The sequence below is a fragment of the Crinia signifera genome, chromosome 4 (genome assembly GCF_055691185.1).
Source record: "Crinia signifera chromosome 4, ASM5569118v1, whole genome shotgun sequence".
Classification (NCBI taxonomy): Eukaryota; Metazoa; Chordata; class Amphibia; order Anura; family Myobatrachidae; genus Crinia; species Crinia signifera.
Window position 1 is genome coordinate 186,129,277 of NC_139220.1, and position 23,101 is coordinate 186,152,377.

The window sequence follows — 23,101 nt, forward strand, 5'->3', positions numbered from 1 at the left end:
GGGAAGAAATCATCTGGAAACCACTGCAGCAGAAGGAATAGCAAAGAATTAACTCAAACTATACCCACTTTAGTATTAATGTGTGACTACACAAACAACCCATTAAAAATAACTATCAATTGTGCACAAGTTTGACAGCTGAAATATTTAATGCTCATGGAAGTGCCTTGTGATGTGACTGTTGTTTTATTGGACCATTTCCACATTCAATATACCAACATCGGCACCCCGACTGCTGTCAAAATACATGCACCGGAACATTTAATGGTTCAGGACATCTGGAAAGGTGTGTATGCAGGCTGTGGTAGCGTGCAGCCAGCACGTGTGTAGGTTTAGGCACTACTGAGGGGACTTAGGGTTAGGATGCATTGAGTGGAAGTTTAGGCTTGGGCTGCATGGAGGAAGAGTTAGGTTGGGCATTAGTGAGGAGGGTTAGGGTAAGGATGCAGTGGGGAGGGTTAGGGTTAGGTTGCTAGAAGGAATGGATAGGTTAAGGGAGGGGGCAGGGGGAGGGCAAGTATACTTACCTGACCCCTGTCGGGATTCCAGCCTCGGTATCCAGACCACCAGTCATCCATATGTATCCCACTCTCACCTACTGTATGCAAATAGCAGTGGAGCTGTGATGTTAAACAGGGACTCTGGTTCTATACATGTGCTGGGCCCCTGCTCCGTACAGCAGCGCCAGGCCCTCTGTACTCATATGTGATTTGTCATTCTGGATAGTTATAGTGAGCTGCCATGGTGATGCATTGTATCAAATCGCAGCATAAAGTAGGCACAGAACTAAGCATAAGGCAAACTGAACCAAATTCAAGAACACTGGGGTCTGTGGTTCAAATTTGTATATTATATGCATATTTCATTATGTGTTCAAGTACCACTCCTATTTCAGCCATAATTAAACCATATTGTACACCCTTTTCCTTGACCCTAGTCGCCTCTATTTCCTTCCTTGAGTGTTTTCCACTGATTGTACGTTTAGTCTCATGAGCTAATTTTAATTTTATTGTTCTAAACTAACATGTTCCCATCTTACCTTTTGTACAAGAGGTTATCGTGTAAAAGAAAATAAATCAAAAATAACTTGTTTACTTCATTAGTTTATAGCAAAGGTCCCTAAACGCGGTCCTCAAGGCACCCCAGCGGTCCAGGTATTAAGTATATCCATGCTTGGCCACAGGTGACTTAATTAGTTACTCAGTCAGTCGGATTTAACCATTTGTGTTGAGCCATGGATATACCTAAAACCTGGACCGTTAGGGTGCCTTGAGGACCGCGTTTGGGAACCTCTGGTTTATGGTATAAAAGTCTGCATTACCAAAATGCTAGATAGAAAAGTAGCATGCTAGCTGGGCAGAAAAATGCTTACATCAGCTATGGATTGGATCCATATACAGTATATATATATATATATATATATATATATATATATATATATATATATATATATATATATATATATAATTCTTTGCATCAAATGTATGACACATAACTGTAATTTTGCCTGTATACTTAAGGCAGTTCAGTGAAATTTTCTGTCCTCATAAATCTGGAAAGAATGATGTTGTCTTCCTGTTCCCACTTCATTGAACCCATCTGAGACACTCCCATCTGGATTTTCAACATGGATTATGTCTATTAATTAAGAGTTGCTGTAGCAAGGACCCAGTTCTGTTCCTGGCTCCCTGTCCCGCTGATGCTTTATTTCCAAATGGAATAATTATGCACCAATTTAAATAAATGCCAGATCCAAGTGCTGTGTGTAAATGTACTTTTATTGCTTTGTGTTATTGTCCTCATATCCAGATTACCTCCAGCTGTCAGACTGCAACTGGAAACTTTGCGTATCAAACGTTGGGGATGATGGGCCTACCTCCTGGTGCCCCAGCAGTACATGGAGGAGCACTAAATGGCCAACCACTGGGTGACAAGGGAAGCAAACTCCCAGTACCCCAGCACGAGAGGGAGCAGCTTGAGTAAGTTGCGGCCCTTTGAGGCACAGTTCTGTAGGAAGCCCTTTGTATGCACCACGTAGCCACTGGTGACCATAGACCAATTTAGCAACCCATGTACTGGGTCTCACCAGAGGCACAAGGAGTATCTAAAAGGAGGTGCTACAGCTAGGCATAATCACATGATCTGTACATCTGTCCCATGGCTACTTCTGTTCTACTGGTTCACAATAAGGACCAAACAATGCTGCTTTGCATAGACTGACTACCATCAATTGAACAGGGTGACCAAATCTGATACCTATGCCTTTCCCTGCATTGATGCATTTTTAACACAGTTGGCAAAACCAAAGTTTATTTCAAAATTTTGACTTCAACAACAGGTATTGGCAGATGCCAATGACCCTCGAGGCTCAAGAAGTCTGTCTTCATCATCCCATTTGGCTGGTTCAGGTTATAGACCATGCAATTTGGGATGAAAAATGCACCAAACTTCTAGAGTTTGGTAAATGTGGTTCAAATGTTCTACTCAGGTCTCGTTGAATGACATTGCTATCTTCAGCCAGGTATGAGTCATAGGGTCGACAGCAGTAAGGCTGACATGCAATGGGTCGCCCACTTAAGGTCAACAAGAGTCAATGTCGACACATGGGAAGGTTAACGTGGGCTTAGGTCGACACAAGCATTAGGTAGACATGGGCAAGGTTGGCAGTCAAAAGATCAACATGGGGTTTTTCCATTTTTTTCACCCCGAATGTCCACATGGACACTAAGAAAGTGCACCGCATCCCCTCGCATGGCTCCCTGCGCTTGCCATGCTTCAGTAGTAGTACCTTGCTACGCTCGGCACACTATTTTAATCTCCCACCACGCTGTAGTGGATGGTAGGGTATTAAATAGCACCTGTCGGCACATGTTGGCTCAAAAAAAAAATGACCTAATGCTTGTGTCAACCTAATGACATGTCAACCTTGGCTCATGTCGACTCAATGCATGTTGACCTTAGTGCTGTCGACCTAACGACTGTATACTCTTCAGCCAAACCTGGGAAGATCTTTTGAGGTATGTGGGGCTGGTGCTAGAAAGGAATCAGTGGGCAGGTCTGATCATCTGGGCAGACAAGTGATACAGTAAATGGGGATCTCGCAGGTACAGTACCTGAAGGACCATATGGGGGGAGGTATGAATCAGGAAAGGTAGAGGCAATTTCAGACTGTCCCTGGCCCACAACTCAGAGTTAACATTGCATACCTGGCTTTCTTACAGATTACAAGTTACCACATACACTTTGTCCTTGACTTCAGTTCAGTGGCCAAACCCTTGACAGATCTGACTAAGAAAAAACTGTCCAAGTTAGTTGGCTCACACTTGTTAGTTATCATTCTAGTAGTTGAAAATGGCTCTAGCACAAGCTCCGGTATTGATGGTGCTTAACTCCAGTGAAAAATTTGTTGTAAAAACTGATGCATGACAGAATGGACACGGAACAGTAATCAGCCAGGTGGGGCCAGATGGGAAGGAGTATCCTGTGCACCATTTCTAGGGATAGACCCAGTTCCTAAACGTCTGTCCCTGAAAGTTATTATACCTGACATGTAAAAAGTGATGAACTGCACTAGTCCAAATAAAAATGTAATACTTAGCAAGGGTTATGATTTCCTGGGAATATTCTGCAGATTTTTACACAAAAGGCCTGATTCCGGTTGCATTGGTCCCCGGCGTATTCGCACACGGGGACCAATGTTTTGGCTCTGCGCATGCGCATATACGCATGTGTAGCGCCGCTGTGTGGACACCGTCGGCGACTGTCATTCACACAGTGAGTGGGTGTGAAGAAGGCAGGCAGGGGGCATTCGCATGGGGATACCCAGCGTTTCCTGGGCGTACCCAGAAAATGGTGGGTGTGCCCAGGAAAAGCTGGGCATCCCTATAAAAATCGGAGCAGGCCAATGGTTACCATTGGCGGCTGACGTCGCATGACTTCATTGCCCGCCCCATTCTTGAACCCGGACGCCGCAAATATAGGTCAGTCAAAACTGACTTATATTTGTGAACAGGGTACAAAATCATTCGATGGTCTGTGACCATCGAATGATTTCACCCCCATATGCTCCCTTGCCTATAGATGTTTATGCAGAAAATGTATAACCAATGTGCCTGGAATGGACGTGTGGCAGCGGCGGGCGGAGTTAGTTGGTTCCCTAAGCAGCGAATTTACGCTGCTTAGCGAGTCAACCAGAATCAGGCCCATAGTGTACTCAGATCTGCTCAGCAGCGTACGTGCCTCTAGTAATATGGCATCTATGTAAATATTATAAACTCCTCATGTCTGGTAGGCTCTCTGTTCCCACATACTGTTCTTATTCCCAAGCCTGATAGAGATCCCTGGCTAGTAGAGTCCTTTCGTTATGTGGCATTATAAAATATGCGACCAGCGACCATCAGGGGCTGCACACGGAGCGCGCTCGCCGACAGCACAAACAATCACTGGCAATATGGTCGCTCAGCGACCGTATTCCCAGCGATATGTGCTGAAATCGCTCCCGTGTGTACACAGCTTTAGGGTCATGGCAGCAACTTTGGTATCCTCTAATAGAAAATATGTCCTTTATAAAAAATCTAGATTCATGCCAATGTTTAAATAAAGTAACTCTTATACTGCATAATAAATAGGACCAATATGTAAACAAATGCAGAATTATTTCAAGTTGAAGAATGCAGTACATAAACAAAGACATCAGAGAGTTAAACCACAAAAATACACTGGCAAACAGGACTCCTTTTACATGCTACATGATCCGGATCAACAAATGCTAATGCACATTCCCATCTATGACATTCTGCAAGTTACTATCATAACTGGCAAGTCTAAACAGCAGTGTTACATAGAACAATACAAAATGGCACAGTGTTCTATAGTGCATTGCATAACCGAGTGCAAATTATATGTACAGTATGTGGTGATCCTAATATCCAAGTGTTTGCATTTTGCTTATGTATTCAGTTATGAAACACTTTGAAGTGTGAATCATGTGATGCACATAGCAAAACTCTAATTGGGCAAGAACAAATAGACACCTAGCTTTAAGTGAGGATAATCCAAGTGTGCGCTATAATATACAGCAAATCTGGTTCTGGCTATTCTTTCAGAACATCCATAAGACACTCAAATTTCGGAGGCCCATCTGGACTCCCAGAAAAGCGGAATAAATACCGGCATCCACTTCCTCCCTGAAATGGGTTTGATAGGGGATGTAATGTGATTCACAGTAAATTGATTCACAATGGTGCTTTTACAAGACTCACAGTAGTGTAGAATTGGAAAGTAAAGGCGGGGGGGTGATTAAAAGAATCATGCTGCCAAGCTTCCCTCAAAAAAGGGGGAAATCAAAAAAGTAAATAGGTATGAAACATAGGGGCTAAAAAAGTACAGACAGATCCACAGTGCTTTACAGGGTATATTTCACCATTTAAATCAGTCGCTGCCACAGCATGTACACACACACACAAACACAGACTAGGGTTAATTTGTCATCAGGAGTCAATTAACCTACCAGTATATTTTGGACTGTGGAAGGTAACCTGCAGGAAACCCTGTGTGTGGTATAGAACCCAATGTCTAGGTCAACAACAGAAGGTCAACACGCAATGTTGACTTTGACAAAATGTCAAGTAAAAAAGATTGACATGGAAAAATGTTGACACATAAAAAGGTCGCATTGAGTTTTACACTTTTTTTGTGTCAATGTTAACACCTGAGCACATGGACTCACAATTAGTCCACAGGTTAGCTCACCATATTTATTTTGTATGGGAAATGTGACTTTCCCATTTGCTAACAGTCAAGGCACTATTCTAACTTGTGTATATTATGAGGGTGATTCTGGTTGACTCACAAAGCTGTGAATTTCGCCGCTTTGGGAGTCATTTAAACGCAGCCCACACAAACGCCCAACCCCCCCCCCCCCTGCATGCCGATTTAGCATAAACATCCATTCGCAGCCTTGAGTGCAGGAACTAAATCATTCGATGGTCACTGACCATCAAATGATTTTGCAAGCGCTCGCAGATCTAAAACACCTCTCTCGTGTCTTAGATCTGTGTGATATGTTCTACTTGGAGATATGTTCTACTAAACACTCACACGCTCTCATTCATAAGCTATTTATTACTGCTCATACTTATTTCTAGCTATGTTTGTTGTACAAATGCTTCCAACTCTAAATTAAACCCCTGATAAGTTTCATACAACTCCTTGGGGTATATTTAACTAAAGGTTGATTTTGATTAATTTTAGATCGATTTAAATTGCCCGTAATCGATGCTGGGCTTCCAGAGCTAAAACAAACATTTAACAGGTGATTATTTTAGATTCATCTTTAAAGTTAACAAATGTGTGTTCTAGCCCTGAAAGCCCAACATTGATTAAGATCGATTTCGATTGATCATAAATCGATAAAAATTGAACAAAATTGACCTTCAGTAAATATACCCAGTTATATGAGAACCAGATGACAATGCATGTAACCCTTTGTGTGCTAAAATCTCTGTGAGAGATGTTCTAGAAATTCAAATAACAAATGTGTAAAAATAGATGATATTTCCTATATAAAAAGTAAACATTACAGGTTATTATGATGAATAAAAATGTTTGCTTAGCAATTTTCACACCTAATTTTACAAATGCACTTGACACTCAAAGGGTTAAAGGAACACCCCTACACTAGAATCTCAGCTACAGTAAGAACAAGCTGTTATAGCTGGGTATAAAGAGGTTAAAGGGCAAATCTGCCTGCTTTATCTGTTAATGCCAGCAGATCTGCATTGCTGGTGGTATAATTCCTAGTGTGCGGGTTTGCAAATGTAGAAAAGGTTGCACATAGGAACTAATTACATTCTACTAATTATTTATCTTGCACCTTCTACAGCATGGAGAAAACAAACAATGTCCCCTAGGGGGTAGTGGTAGTGGCGCTCGGGTGGTTAAACTTCACTAAAGCAGCTGCTAAATACCCTAGTACAGGGGTTCCCAATCTTTTTAGAATCACGGCACCCTAGAGTACCACAATTTTTCCACGGCACCCCTAGGCCCCCCAAAAAAATATATAAAATGAAGTATATTGTGTTTATATGTGCTTCTAAGGTTCAGTTATGTGGTAAAGGGCAGGATTTGCTTCTGATTGTACACATATTTAGGATTGGCAGCCACCAGCACTGGTTTTGTCCATAAATAATTGATCATAAATAATTTGAATGGTCCTGGATGACCAACCCGAGGCACCCCTGCAAGTGTCCCGAGGCACCCCAGGGAGCCGCGGCACACAGTTTGAGAACCACTGCCCTAGAGACTAGAACAAGGCAAAATAAGGGGTTGGATAAGCAGTGCTGAAGGTGTTAAAAAAACTTTTCATAAACTAATTGGACTGGTTTTACAAATATAAGTACATTTTAATAAATATATTGTGACCAATATGCAAGGCTTAGATAAAACAACTTAAACATTAAATCAATCACTGGAAAAGATCTGGTATTTATTTCTTTACTTTTGCCACATTTGGACCTATCCGAACCAGCCCGAACTTTTCTTGCCAACCACAGCAAAGGAGGTTCTTGACAGCAAACCCCTATACCACCAGCTATCCTCCTTTGGTGAACTGGACCCTTTTTTGGACCAGCCTAATAACACCTGCCCAGGAGGCAAACAACAGAGCGGGACTGTGCCCACACATGGTGAACGGTAACAAATACTACTCGCATGCTAGGTACACACCAGGACGACTAGGGCCCGATCAGCACAATCTAGATCCAATTCCGATCAATCGGATGTAGATTGTGTGCTGATTGGGCCCTTTTCTGACCTGGTGTGGAGCGATTCCGATCCGATGCGCGGTCCCGCGGGTCGGTCGGTCGTTATTGAGATCCTACCTGCTGCAGGTAGGATCTCAATGACGACCATAGAACCGGGTGCGGGTCGCCATCGGATCGGACCCGCTCACGGTGCACATCGTGAGCGGGTCGTGCCCTCCCGCGTCATCGTGAGCGGGTCGGACGAGACACTGACGACCCGCTCACGATGTGCATCGTGAGCGGGTCGTCCTGGTGTGTACCCCATATTATTCTCCTTTGGGAAGGGGCATAAAAGGAACGGACAGATCCACACATTTTAATCAGGCCTTACAAGAACTGCAAAGGTTGTTTTTTAAGTCTAGTGCACTAGCAATTTTTTAAAAAGGAAAAATATACCACACTTTTTCCAGTGATTGATTTAATGTTTATGTTGTTTTATCTACGTCTTGCATATTTGTCACAATATATTTATTAAAATGTACTTATATTTGTAAAACCAGTCCAATTCGTTTATGAAAAGTTTTTTTAACACCTTCAGTGCTGCTTATCCGACCCCTTTTTTTACCTTCTACAGCATAATAGTAATAATCTCATGTGTTGCTATGGACAACACCTCCACTTCTATAAACCATTGTATTAAATATAGCCCTACTTATTTATCTAGCACTGTCTGTAAAATAAGAAGTTAGAATCTGAGTAGTTGCTATGGGCAACATGTCCACTTCTATAAACCCACTCTTTAGTAAATATACCCCTACTTATTTATCTAGCACCTTCTATAAAATAAAAAGCGGTACTTGTTTCCTAGCAGGGTGCCTAGATTTCTTGCATACGCAAATGTAGTGAAATTGCATCTCATTGCATCGCATGGTACGTTTTAACCGTGCAATGTGATATTTCATTGTACAAGCACCCATGCCCTACTATACACATCGGCGTGGAGTTTATTTATATAGTGTGGCGAGCGCAGCGAGACACCGAGCCCAAAGCATGGCGAGGGCAGCGAGCCCCGCAAGGGGACGCGTATTACTTTACATGTATTCTGCGCCCAATCGCGGGGCACGCTGTGTTCGCCACGCTTCGGGCTCGGTGGCTCGCTGCGCTCGCCACACTATCTAAAGTCGACTCCTCGCCGACATGCATAGTGGGGGTATGAAAAGGTCGGAGAACACGTTCCGCCGCCGCTCGCCACGCTTCAGTGTGGATACTGGGGTTGACGCTAAACCATGGCGTAGGTGCAGGTGCTTATAATTGTAAGCACCCATCACATCACATACTAGGCACACATCACATCCCATAGCATCACATCTCATTGTAGGCACCCATCACATCTCATTGTAAGCACCCATCACATCTCATGGCATGGGTGCTTGTACAATGAAATATCGCATTGCATTTGGTGCCATGCGATCCTATGTGATATTTCATTGTATAAACACTCCTGTGCAGTTAACATGGACATCGCATCACACGCATCGCACAGCACTATAGACGGTACGCAATGCGATGCGATTTTTCTACGCAGAATAGCACACTAAGCTATTTGCTTAGTGGGCACCCTGCTAGGAAACAAGTACCTAAAAAGTGATTATCTGAGTGGTTGTTATGGGCAACATATCAACTTCTATAAACCCTCACTTTAGTAAATATATCCCTACTTGGGGCCTTATTTTGGTTCATTCTTTCTGACAAAATCCTTCTTAGATGGGCAAAACCATGTACACTGCAGGTGGGGCAGATGTAACATGTGCAGAGAGAATTAGATTTGGGTGGGGTTTTACTTCAAAGTGAGATCTATATTGCAGTGTAAAAATAAAGCAGTCAGTATTTTCCCTGCACAGAAACAAAATTACTCACCCAAATCTAATTCTCTCTGCACATGTTACATCTGCCCCCCCCTGCAGTGCACATGGTTTTGTCCATCTAAGAAGGATTTTGTCAGAAAGAATGAACCAAAATAAGGCCCTTAGTTATCTAGCACCTTCTATAAAATAAAAGCTAGAATCTAAGCTGTTGCTATGGGCAACATCTCCACCTTTGTAAACCCGCACTTTAGCAAATCTATCTCAACTGGTCCTTTTATCCCAATATCTGGATTAAAAGTTTTGTACCAATACAGGATTTTAATTTAGTTCCTTTGCTTGCATTGTGGCTGATTCATTACACTAACCTCCTGAGCACAGGAACACAGCTGCAGGGTCATTGATTTTGTGTCTGAGTTCTAGAGCAAGCTTTCCATCTATTGTACTTGTCACACCTGAACGGGTCTTACTTGGCAGCAGAGACTCCTCATGTATACTGTAAAGCTATCTACACTTGCCCTGGGACTTATTCAGATGACTATTTGACCAGAATACGGCTCGTCTGAATGATAGAGACGTGCGAGCAAGGGAACCAATGACTCTGATATCTGTGGGATATTTGGAACCGCCTGCTCACATCGCACGAGCATCTGTTTGAACATTCGGACTACATGCTCTGCTACACAAGACTTTACAGGGGGAAAAAAAACAATATTGTTTCAGTGGCTTAGTTCAAAACCCCCTGAGAGTCCTCTTATTTGCTCCAGATTTACTGGTGACACACGCTTATTTATAAAGTATGTCTACCTTTACATTTGTAGCTCCCATTCACACAAGGTCCAAATGTTTGCAGGTTAGATGTATGCTGCTCCAGTCCTTTCAACATGCCATTTTCTATATGACTAAATTGCTGTGTGGGTGTAATCCTTTGAATCCTCCACAGTTCAATGTGGATTAATTGCCCTTTCCTGTTAGAGACATGGCTGCATGTGGCGGGTTAACGCTATTGAAAACCTTACACTTGTAATTATGCACCTTATTTTCTTGTAGTCTTTTGGTTCATTTGTTCACAGCATGTCTGTATGACTTGTTCAATAGAAAACAGTAAATAGATTTAAAGGAGGTTATGCCTATTGTATATAAAGCTGTTCCCAAAACAGAATATCTCTTGACCCTTTAGGTATAGCGGGCCAGACATTAATAAAAATATGGTAGTGTTTAGGAAAAATGCCCCTATTTAAGTTTCAACCCAGGTCAATTCAGGGTTGTTCGGCCCAGCTTATTTCAACAAGGTGCTTTCACACTATGAGGGTTATTCAGTAAGGATCTATAAATCTAAATCTTTCTCTAATGGGCAAATCCATGTGCACTGCAGGTGGGGCAAATGTAACATGTGCAGAGAGAGTTAGATTTGGGTGAGGTATGTTCAAACAAAAATCTAAATTGCCGTTTAAAAATAAAGCAGACACTATTCTCACTGCACAGAAACAAAACAAATCACCCAAATCTAACTAACTCTCTGCACATATTACTTTTCCCCCACTTGCAGTGCAACATGGTTTGAGTGCTATGATGGGCCAACATTATAGTACCGACATCGGCAGTACCGACACAGAGCGCGCAAAGAAACCCCTTGTGGGCTTGTTGTGCTCACCACAGGTTTCATTCTCCCTCTATGGGGGTCGTGGACACCCACAAGGGAGAACAGCCCCAGTCAGTCAGAATCCCGACTGTCAGGCATTTGAACTGCCACCCCATGCTTTTGCCCATTAGAGAAAGGTTTTGCTTATGAGAACCCTATTGAATAACCCCTAATATACTGAACAGTCACAAGTAATCACCACGGATATTGATGGCAATGTGAATATAGCGATATTTGTCAGCTGAACCATTGCTTATAATGCAGTATGTGCCCCGGTGTGTCACACATTCCTTGAGAATTGAGTAGGCTGCAATGGATTATTGTCTGAGCGCAGAAAATGACATCTGCCATATTTACCCCCAAACTCTTGATCTTAATTTGCTTTCTTACTTACTTTGGTGTGAAGTTTGGCAAACTGCTTGTCGTCCAGTAGTGTCTGTGTGTAAACTCTTCTCTTATAGCGAAACTAAGGAAATGTGACAGAAACAAACAAGCTCATTTGACTTATGAATGTATAAAGTAGAATACACATTTTAGGCTGTAATGCTTCAAATAATTTATAATTCTTTAAAACATCCTTAAATAAATGGTATACCATGTGTCTAAACTGCAGAATGTCAGTTTGTCATCTGTACTGTACAGAGATAGTGGGGGCAGTGGCAGGCAGTAACAAAAATGGCCACCATCCCTGGAGGAAGGCTGCTTTGCATGCCCACAGCTGCTTCTCCTCTCATAGGCCTTTGCAGAGTCCAGCAGAATGAGCTTGCACTGTGTGACTCCCTGCAGCCAGCCCACACTTCAATATGTGCAGAGACCAGGTCAGGTGAGTGCTGTGTATGGGGTGCAAGGTGGGGAGATTGGGTTGTAATAATGTGTGTTATATGTGTAAGTGGCATTACTGTATGGTATTACGAGTATAAGGACATTACTAATGTGTGGCATAATGTCTAAGTATAATAACTGTGTGGCATTATGTGCAATAGGGCATTAATAATCTATGGTATAATGTGTAAGGGGCAATTTTGTGTAGCATTATGTGTATAAGGGCATTACTAATGTTTGGTATAATGTGTAAGGTGCATTACTGTGTGGTATTATTTGTAAAAGGCGAAATACCGTGTGGTGCAGTGTGAATAAGGAGCAATACTGTTAGGTTTAATGTGACGTGAATAATAAATAATACAGTGTGGTTTAATTTGAATAAGGAGCAATGGGTCAGAGGCAGAACTAGCGACAGTGCTAGGCGGTATCAACCAAAATCTTGCCTAGGGCATCAAATTAGCTAGCGCCGGCACTGTGTGACATCACATATGTGTAAAGGCCCCCTTACATTATGCGATTTGGGCACGATTTTGCCCGATTCGGATGAATCGGGCTGTGAAATCGTCCCAAATCGCATATGGTGACATCCCCTCTGACCCGATGCGCGGCCCCGTGCGCATCGGATCGGAGATGGGAGGTCAGACGGGCTGCACATAAGATTTGCTAAATCTTATGTGCTGCCCGGAGCCGTGCTCCCCACAACAGGGGACCTACCAGAGTCAGGCGCAGGGAGCCGGGCAGCATCAGCGGGAGCAGGGGGGGCGGCGCAGAGTACCAGGGAGCCGGGCAGGAGAAGACGCTGCAGCAGCAGCACTTCAAAAAAAAAAGGGCCATACAAACGCATAGGAAGCCATTCATTGGCTGAGACCTCTCTCAGCCAATCAGCGATTGGCTGAGACCTCTCTCAGCCAATCGCTCATTTTTTTTTGGAAGTGCTGCTGCTGCATCGTGTTCTCCTGCCCGGCTCCCTGGTACTCTGCGCCGCCGCCCCCCCCTGCTCCCTGCCCAGCGGCTTCCTGCCCGGCTCCCTGCACCCCGACCCCCCCCCCCCTGCCCACTCTCTGTTTGCGGGCATATTCCTGCTGCTGTCCCCCGATCCCATTGTCCCTGCAGCTCCCCGGGAGTGGCATGTGATAAATCGCATGCGATTTATCACATGCAAAACTTGGCACATGAAGTGCCATCGCATGTGATGCCTCCCGGGGAGCTGCTGGGACAATCGGGTCCGACTTGTCGTTATGACAAGTCGGACAAATGTAAGGGGGCCTTAAGACTACTTCAGTTACATATATATAAATCCATATTTAGATGTTATCTGTAAAGCATAGAAATAGAAATGTGTAGCATAGAAATGTGAAATCAATACACGTTTATGTTTTCCCTATATATATATGTTTGTGTCCTTCTTTAAAGCCCCCTTAGAGAAAATAATAAACAAAATTAAATAACTAAATAAATGCGTACATATTATATGATCTATGTGGTAATTAAGCTTTGACTTTCTCTGTATCTCTGAAGAGTCAATAGACTACTATGCCCTAAATGCCATGTTCCTATAGATATGGTATGCCATGTAGAAATTTCTCTGCAGCGTTACCTCAAGATAGGGGACGGGTGTGGTAAGTGAAGGCGGGTATTCCCGTAGCAGCCGTTCCTCATCAAGAAATTTTCCAGCTCTGCCATTAAATGCTGGCTGGAAGAGTCCATAATTCAGAACATCCTTTAGGCTGTGATTGAGAGTGCACAAGATGCGCTGTTTGGACACCCAAACTGGAGCATCGGGATTCAGTCGGAGGCACTTCTGAAGACAGAAATAAAAAGTAGGATGGGTTAGACATCGGCAATACACAAATGTATATTCCACCGGTGATACAGAAAAGACAAAACAAACATTTTTATTTTTTCACTTATTATTGGAAAGACAGGTCAAAACTTTGTCGTACTACATAAATGTATAAATATAACCCAGAGTCAAGTAAAAAAGATTTGATATCGCTTGGAAATTACAGTTGTGGCAATCAAATTGACTTTCACGGATGGTACACCTGTGATTAATTTAGGATATCCCATTAATATATCCAATTAGTGGACATCAAGTCTTGTTACTGTGTTCTCTAATATATACTTTTCATGATATAATTACAGACATTTTCATCTAAAGGCTGGTGACAATTTTCTAACCAGTCACACATGTAACAGTTTTGAATGTGCTATATACATAATTTTATTGCGTGAAAGTTATCCAGTTTATTTAACACTGTCATGTTTGATACAAATGATTAGTCCAGCGAACAAGAACAATATATACAATGAATTATAGGGAAATATACCAAACTGCCATGGGCCACACGCCTAAAAACAGGGTTAGATATGTATTAAGGCACTTATTAGATAAGCTTCTGGCACTCACTTAACATGCCTCTCCTAGACTTATACCACTGTCTTTGAACCTTTTTGCAGCAGGTTATAGCATACCGAGAGACCTCATTGGTCAGCTTTTTCCCATTAAAGGTGTATACACATAATACAATTTGCGGTACTTATGTAGTAACTGGGCTGCCGATTTTGAAATCGGGTCCATCGCATCGCATCGCACCCGACCAAATCGCATGCGATGCGATGCGATGCGATGCGATGGACCCGATTTTTCCATAGGATTCAATGTTAAAATGGACTGAGTCCATTTTAACATGGAATTCAATGGGAAAAAGGGGTCCTTTTCATACCCCTACTATCCAAGTGGGCATGGAGTTGGATATAAACCTGTGGCGAGCGTAGCGAGCCACCGAGCCCGAAGCGTGGCGAGCGTAGCGAGCCCCGCGAGGGGACACAGAATACCGTCCCCTCGCGGGGCTCGCTTCGCTCGCCACGCTTCGGGCTCGGTGGCTCGCTACGCTCGCCACAGGTTTATATCCAACTCCATGCCCACTTGGATAGTAGGGGTATGAAAAGGACCCCTTTTTCCCATTGAATTTCATGTTAAAATGGACTCAGTCCATTTTAACATTGAATCCTATGGAAAAATCGGGTCATCGCATCGCATCGCATCGTATGCGATGCGATGCGATATCGCATCGCATCGCATCTGATTGTATGCCTTAACTTAAGGCATACAATCAAAAAATCGGCAGCCCAGATACTACATAAGTACCCAATTTGCTCATAATCGATATTGGTGGAGCTCCCGAGAGAACAATATAGTGCATAACCACCAAACCATATCATTCAGAGATGTCATCCGGGCCCCTCGACATAGACAAAAACTGAGTGCATGTTCAGACGACAGAGAATATCATTAGCAACCCACGGGAGCGCCCATTGTTAATGATATAGTGCATACTCACTACATGATATGCACGATATATCATAAATTATATAATTATCTTGCATATCGTTAACAATATATTGTATAGTGTTTATGTACCTTCACATTTGAACAGTCTGCCTCAGGGATTATCCCTACTCATCCCTGGGTGTAGATGATTGATGATGGCTGCAGCAGCTCCCAAGGCTGTTCTTAAAACATATACCTTTGAATAACGAAACGCGTTAGAAGCACTCCTGTTGACTGAGCTTTTGGGAACACCTGCACTTTATCCCCTTGGACCAGCTTCCACCCCAACCATCTTCCCCAGTCCATGTGGCACTTCTGGATTCAATCGTTTGGGTAAACCACCACCTGCATACTCCTGGGATACCAATCAAGAGGCAAGCTCCATTCCCCAAGTGGATTACAAATATACAAGCTACCTCACCGTCAGGTTTATGGACACCCTTCAATTCCAGCGCACATAATCCTGGACCCATAATTCGAGGACTATAAATCATCCAACGGAAGCAATATAGGAACAAGCGGGACTGGTATAAGTATACCACATACTCATTGTTTTTACTCATATTCCCAAAGCTATCAAAGCTGCTATATATATTGTATTTATTATTTTTATTCTTTTATTGCAATTGCCTTGGCACGAATTACATATATTGTATTTATTTAGTTTTATCCCGTGACTTTTACTCTGATACAAATTTGTGACACCCAATCGATCGAAACATTTTTTCTGACCAATTTATGTTGTTAGCGCTCCACAAACCATTCCTTTTTTCTCTACACAATATATCTTATTGAGGAGTGACCTCCCTCTGTGTGAGAGCTGCTGGTTTAAACATACAATCTAGTGGCGCCCACGGTATTCTTTTCACCCTAGAGTGATTAAATCCCCCCCTCCCCTTTTCTGTTCTTAAAACATAAAAACATTTTCTAAAGCCAATTTTTATCAGTTCTTTAGCCAATTTTATTTTTAAATCGAAGATCGAAAAGTATTTTGATATGTGGAAAAGCGTTATAGACCCCTCCTGAAATCATGTACACATCATGCAATTTGGGCTATCAATTTTGATTGCAATGTGTTTTGCTGCACCCAATCCCAAATAAATCCTGATGCGTGGCACTGTGGCATTGGAATCGAATGCAGCCATAGACTGTGCAGCAGAGTCTATTTACACTATCTCACCAACGCTCCACCTCCCCGCGCCATCCCTTCCTTCCTGCTAGCCGATACCTGCACCATGCTGCCAAACCGCACCATATGCCAATGTAACAGGGTGTGAGAAGCAGAAATTGAGCGATTTTGGGAGTGTTTTCCCATTTTGTTAAAGCAGTAATCAATTATATGACAAAATCAACCCTTTTTTTTCCAGTGTGAGTGATTGCTGCTTTAAAAAAAATGGGAGAACTCAACCCTAAATCTCTCACTTTCTGATTCAAACACCCTATTACATTTGGCCCCATTAAGTCGAATTCATAGAAGTCTAAACTATTCTATACCTTCTGGTACTTCACTTAAGAGGCAGCTGGCAACCTTGCTATATTGCGGTGATGTTTTTTTTTTTTTTTGCGAGAAAGATATTCCCCTATGGGTGTGATAGGTGGATAGGTGGAGAGGAGACGAAACCTTTCCTTTTTTTTTATGATTTTATTCGATTGTATTTTCATTTGGTTGTGTTTATAATCTTACTGGTCATATTCCATATGATATTCCTACAATAATTCATGGTAATATCTACAGTATAATTGTCCTTTCTATTAATTACCATCTCAACATTCACAATGTCGACACTGACATTAAATTGAGATGTTAAAAATGTTGATTATCAAATACAATACAAAAATATGGTGGGTCAGCGCTAATAATGAGGGTTTTTTTGATTAAGATAATGGAAAAATCTCACATGAGATGATCTTCTGATTTCAAAATAAAGTCCAGTGTTCTTTCTTCCAAATAATTATCCCGAGGGTATGAAAACAAAAGATGAAAAGTACATATAGTGAAGTACGTCTGGATAGTTGAAATCAAAAAGGGGATGAGGTACTTTTAAAGTCCTGTCCTATGACCCTTGTGCAGATGATTTCTTTATGGGGATCACCACTTGTGTAGATTTCAAAATGGTGCTTACAATAAAGCTTACATTAAGGAGTTGTTACCCCCACATATAAAGGTTTCTTTACACAGGTAGAAAATCACCAGATGGCAACCAATAAGATAGAATGATGCTCACTTGTATGCTTACATAAAAGACATCGGTCCACTCCCATCAAGGTTACTTTTTTATGGAAAAACGGCTTCTCAAACACGTTCGATTAAAATCCAAAAAGTGATATTTATTAACATTTAATAAGAAAAATATATACACACCATTGGATAGCTGGTGCCAGATGTAAATACAACAAACCCACCGAGAATGAGATGGAATACCCGGGAAATTATACCTCTGGGGGGTAGTTGTTTAAGGCTGCCAGTATCTCCAATGGATAGATCAATACAAAAATGGACACCGCACCAGGTACTGGCAGCCTTAAACAACTACCCCCAGAGGTATAATTTCCCGGGTATTCCATCTCATTCTCGGTGGGTTTGTTGTATTTACATCTGGCACCAGCTATCCAATGGTGTGTATATATTTTTCTTATTAAATGTTAATAAATATCACTTTTTGGATTTTAATCGAACGTGTTTGAGAAGCCGTTTTTCCATAAAAAAGAAACCTTGATGGGAGTGGACCGATGTCTTTTATGTAAGCATACAAGTGAGCATCATTCTATCTTATTGGTTGCCATCTGGTGATTCTCTACCTGTGTAAAGAAACCTTTATATGTGGGGGTAACAACTCCTTAATGTAAGCTTTATTGTAAGCACCATTTTGAAATCTACACACGTGGTGATCCCCATAAAGAAATCATCTGCACAAGGGTCATAGGACAGGACTTTAAAAGTACCTCATCCCCTTTTTGATTTCAACTATCCAGACGTACTTCACTATATGTACTTTTCATCTTTTGTTTTCATACCCTCGGGATAATTATTTGGAAGAAAGAACACTGGACTTTATTTTGAAATCAGAAGATCATCTCATGTGAGATTTTTCCATTATCTTAATCAAAAAACCCCTCATTATTAGCGCTGACCCACCATATTTTTGTATTGTATTTGATTGTATTGACAGGACGATAACCCCTGTAGGTGGGTAGGCTGCTTTTTTAAAATTGCGCAATTGAAAACATCCCTTTTTGTGTTTTAGAAAAATGTTGATTATGTTCCCACATTGTCCTTGTCGACATTGAGAATTTACATGTTAAATGTCGACATTCAGACCATGCTGACATTTCATACAACAGCTGGTAACTTAACCCGTACCACTACTATCACCAGACCAGTATCTTTATAGGCCTATTTTATTTATAAATTGCACTGATCATTTAATTGTTATTAGTGTCATTTATCATTACTTAATTGTGACATTTACACCTCTCTGCACAACTGAGCACATTTTTAATTTGCAGGGATATCTCCCAAAAGCAGTCTGTGTGCCAGCTGATATGTGCTGGCACAACACCTAGGCACACTGATGCAAAATGAAGGCATTTTGATCTGTGCTTTCAGTAGTCATTGTAAATGAGGTCCTACAATCAGCAGTGGTACCGGTATAGTCTATGCAAATCTTTGCTACACATGTAAATTGCATTCACAACATTCCTTTATATTGTCTGATCCTAATCTAGAATAAAATTAATTTTGTGGTTTAACGATATAGGAGTATAATAAAGTGATAGACAAGGGTTTGGGTATGTATGCATTTCTAACACATACAATAAATCTCTATTTACAATTAGATTGATTAATGGACATTATAGTGGCACAACCTTATAGTGTTTTAAAAAGCTTGATCCAAACTAGTTACCTATCTGTGTGTAGTCTGTATGTTCTACGGTTTAATACCACAATCCACAAATATACTAGTGACCTTAGGGGGGGGGGGGGGGGAGTAAATCTCCTAATAGGTCACAGCTGTCACAGAATGTTTGTGCTATTATACCTACCTATCTAATGTCCCAGCACATCTAATGTACCAGCCCATCCAATGCAACAGCCCATCCAATGCAACAGCCCATCCAATGTACCTGCCCATCTAATGCACCTGCCCATCTAATGCACCTGCCCCTCTAATGCACCTGCCCCTCTAATGTACTATCCCATCTAATGTACCAGCCCATCCAATGCACCAGCCCATCTAATATACCTGCCCATCTAATATACCTGCCCATCCAATGCACCAGCCCATCTAATATACCTGCCCATCTAATGCACCAGCCCATCTAATATACCTGCCCATCTAATATACCTGCCCATCCAATGCACCAGCCCATCTAATATACCTGCCCATCTAATGCACCAGCCCATCTAATATACCTGCCCATCTAATATACCTGCCCATCTAATGCACCAGCCCATCTAATATACCTGCCCATCTAATGCACCAGCCCATCCAAGCATTTAAAGCCTCCTAGTACATGTAATTGCCAACTGGACCATCACAGCACAAACCACAATGCTAATTTGCAACCTGGAAGCTAGACCTTCTGACTCTGAATCAGGCCCGCTGGTGTTTAAAGCATTTTCATTTTCTATTAGTGTACATAAGGGCCCTCATTCTGGTTTCATCTGACGGGGTACTTATTTCTTAGCACGGCACCCACGATCTAGATTGTATGTGTCGGGCTGATATCTCAAGCATTGCATGCATCTTATGTGTTTGTGCGGCATAAGATGCATGCGATGATACAATCGACGCAATCGATGAGATTTTTACATTGGAATCAATGTGAAATGGTCCCTGAGACCCAATTTAACATTTATTCCAATGTAAAAAGCCCCCAAATCCCCAATTTTAATTGCTAACCCCCCCTCATGGGTGAAATGGCCCCCCCATTGTTAACGCCACCCCACTATTGACGCCAACCCGAAGCGTGGCGAGCGCAGCGAGTCCGCGAGGGGCGGCGGTACGCGTCCTCTGACCTTTTCATACCCCCACTATCCCTGTCGGAGTGGAGTTGATTTTATATAGTGTGGCGAGCGCAGCGAGCCACCGATCCCGAAGCGTGGCAAGCAGACGCGGAATACATGTGAAGTAGTCCGCGTCCCCTCGTGGGGCTCGCCACGCTTCGGGCTCGGTGGCTCGCTGCGCTCGCCACACTATATAAAATCAACTCCACGCCGACGTGGATAGTGGGGGTATGAAAATGTCGGAGGACGCGTACCTCCGCCCCTCGCGGGCTCGCTGCACTCGCCACGCTTCGGGTTGGCGTTGATAGTGCTGGTGGCGTTAACAATGGTTATTGGGGGCTCACGATTTTTATCTTATAGCATCTTATGGATCTCATGGATCTTATGCATCTTATGGATGCATAAGATCCATGAGATGCATATGATGAGATCTATACACTAATGCAGCCCACACACGCACCGATTACAGCGTGCGTTGTGGGCTTTACTAGCACACACAGCATCGCATCGTATGCCTTGTGCATACGATGTGCATGCGATGCGATGCTGTGCTAGAAAAAGCTAGTACAAAAAGTATGTGCAGCACATACTTTTTGTACTGTACGATGAGGTGCCACGGGAGCGCGCACCCCATCGTACAGCATCCCACCGCTGGCATCGGCGCGTGTGTGGGCTGCATAAAAAAATCGTTTCAATTGTATTGATTGTATGCCTTAAGTAAGGCATACAATCTATGCGATAGGCGCCGTGCTAGGAAATAAGTACCTCTGACGGTTCGGAATTCAGCCCCGTTCGGATGTTTGGGGCTCTGTACATGCGCATGGTACTGTATATTATGTATATGATGCGCATGTGCAGGTCCCCTTTGCAATCCATTCACAAGGATAGGGGAGGCCCCGGGGGTGGACAGTGGTGGGGACTGGGGTCACCCATGGGAACGCCCAGCATTTTATGGGCGTCCCTATGAAAACGTAGGGCATTTCCTTGGGTACACAGGACATCAGCCACCCGCCCCGTCTTCGTCCCAGGGGCCACAAATAAAAATCAGTTTCCACTGACTTCTATTTGCGAAGGCAGGAGATATCATGATTGATTCATTAAGAGTGATCTCTCCTGCTGCGGAGACATGTGAGAGGGTGTTTTTTCGTTACACGTCTGCTCGCAAGTTAATGAGGGGAAACGTCGGCAGTGGGGGGCGGATGCTCGTACGGGCGGAGTCTCTGGTGCTCGCAGCTTACCAAGCAAACCAGAATGAGGGCTAATGTTTCCTTGTTCCCCATTGTTTTCTATTACCTATTTCTATAGCTTATTATATTATCCTTCTGCAGTCGAAGAGACAGGTGAAAGCCGGATCAGAGCTGAGAATCATAGCGATTCATAGATTAGTACGCCGTCCAGACACCCACACACCTGAGCCAACAGCAGAATTGCCAGCACAATGCTCCTGTAGGGAGCAGAGTGTGTCATAGAATCTGCTTCTTATCATGACTTAATGACACACTTCATATTCAAACGCCTCTGTAGCACAGAGAGAACAGGAGGAACAATTCACCGCTCTTCTCACACCCCCATCTATCAATCAATCCTAAAATAAACAGATTCAGAGCTGTAGATACCACACATCGCGTGTAACTGGCAAAAGGCCTGTACTGAGCTACAGTACATCCTACATACACCAATTTATAGAACATGAACTTCCTCTCAGAATGTACAGTCTGTCTTTATTCTTGGAGCTTTCAATTACAAGAGAAACTGCTGCTTTGACTAATCATCTTCCTTTTCATTGTAGCTGCTACTCATTCACAATTCCTTAGCTCCAGTTTCATGCCTGTGGCTCCATTCGCAATGTTATCCAGTCCCCGGGTTGGCAATGTCTAGGTTGACACCAGCTAGGTCGACATCTCATAGGTCGACACACACTCAATGTCGACATGGTCGACACTCAAAAGGTCCACGCAGGTTTCCATTATTTTTTTTCTATTAGACCGACTTGGTTCATACTGTGATCAAGTGGTCACAGAGCGAGAGTATAATAGTGTGCCAAGCACAGCGAGTCACCATGCCCAAAGCATGGGAAGGGCAGCAAGCCATGCGAGCGGAGGCGGTACATATATACGGTGTCAATGTCCACATAGACAAACCAAAAATTTGTTTTTTAATAGCGGCAATGCTTCACTTTAAACATTTAAAAAATAAAGAAGCTATTATTGTCAGCTGTGATGCCGACAAGGCCTTTGATCGTGTTTCCTGGAGCCATCTTCAGCAAATTTTTCAAATACAACAATTCGGCTCAGACTTCATAACCATCAATGGCCTAAACTCCCCCCCTTTCAAACTATTCAGAGGAACACGGCAGGGTTGCCCACTTTCTCCGCTATTATTTAACCTAGGATTAGATCCCCTAATACCCTCATTCTATCATGAGACTTCCTGGCGGGGAGCCATCCTGGGTAGAACGGAGGTGAGGGTGTCGATCTCTTGTTATATATTGGCAACCCTAGGTCCGCCCTGCCCGGCTTTTCATGATATAAACTTTTCATGATATTTCAGGCTTTTTGATAAATTGTCAAAAGACAGAGGCGTTGGCTCTTTGCCCTGAGGCCCAACTCGGATGGGGAACTTATTTTCCCTTTCGGTGGACCCCGGGGCAACTGACATACCTGGGCCTGTGGTTTCCTGGAAATATTGACA

General features: G+C 42.8%; 1 protein-coding gene across 6 annotated transcripts in view; it reads right to left on the bottom strand.

Moving 5' to 3' along the window:
• The window catches only part of SHANK3 (SH3 and multiple ankyrin repeat domains 3), a 284,352-nt gene that overhangs the window by 150,655 nt on the left and 110,596 nt on the right, over window positions 1–23,101 (bottom strand). For all 6 annotated transcript variants that reach the window (XM_083183197.1, XM_083183195.1, XM_083183196.1 and 3 more), the window contains exons 4-5: window positions 13,666–13,869; window positions 11,641–11,712 (exon numbers count right to left, since the gene is read on the bottom strand). In XM_083183197.1, coding sequence (XP_083039323.1) covers window positions 11,641–11,712; window positions 13,666–13,869 — 276 coding nt within the window. The remainder of the gene's footprint in view (window positions 1–11,640; window positions 11,713–13,665; window positions 13,870–23,101) is intronic.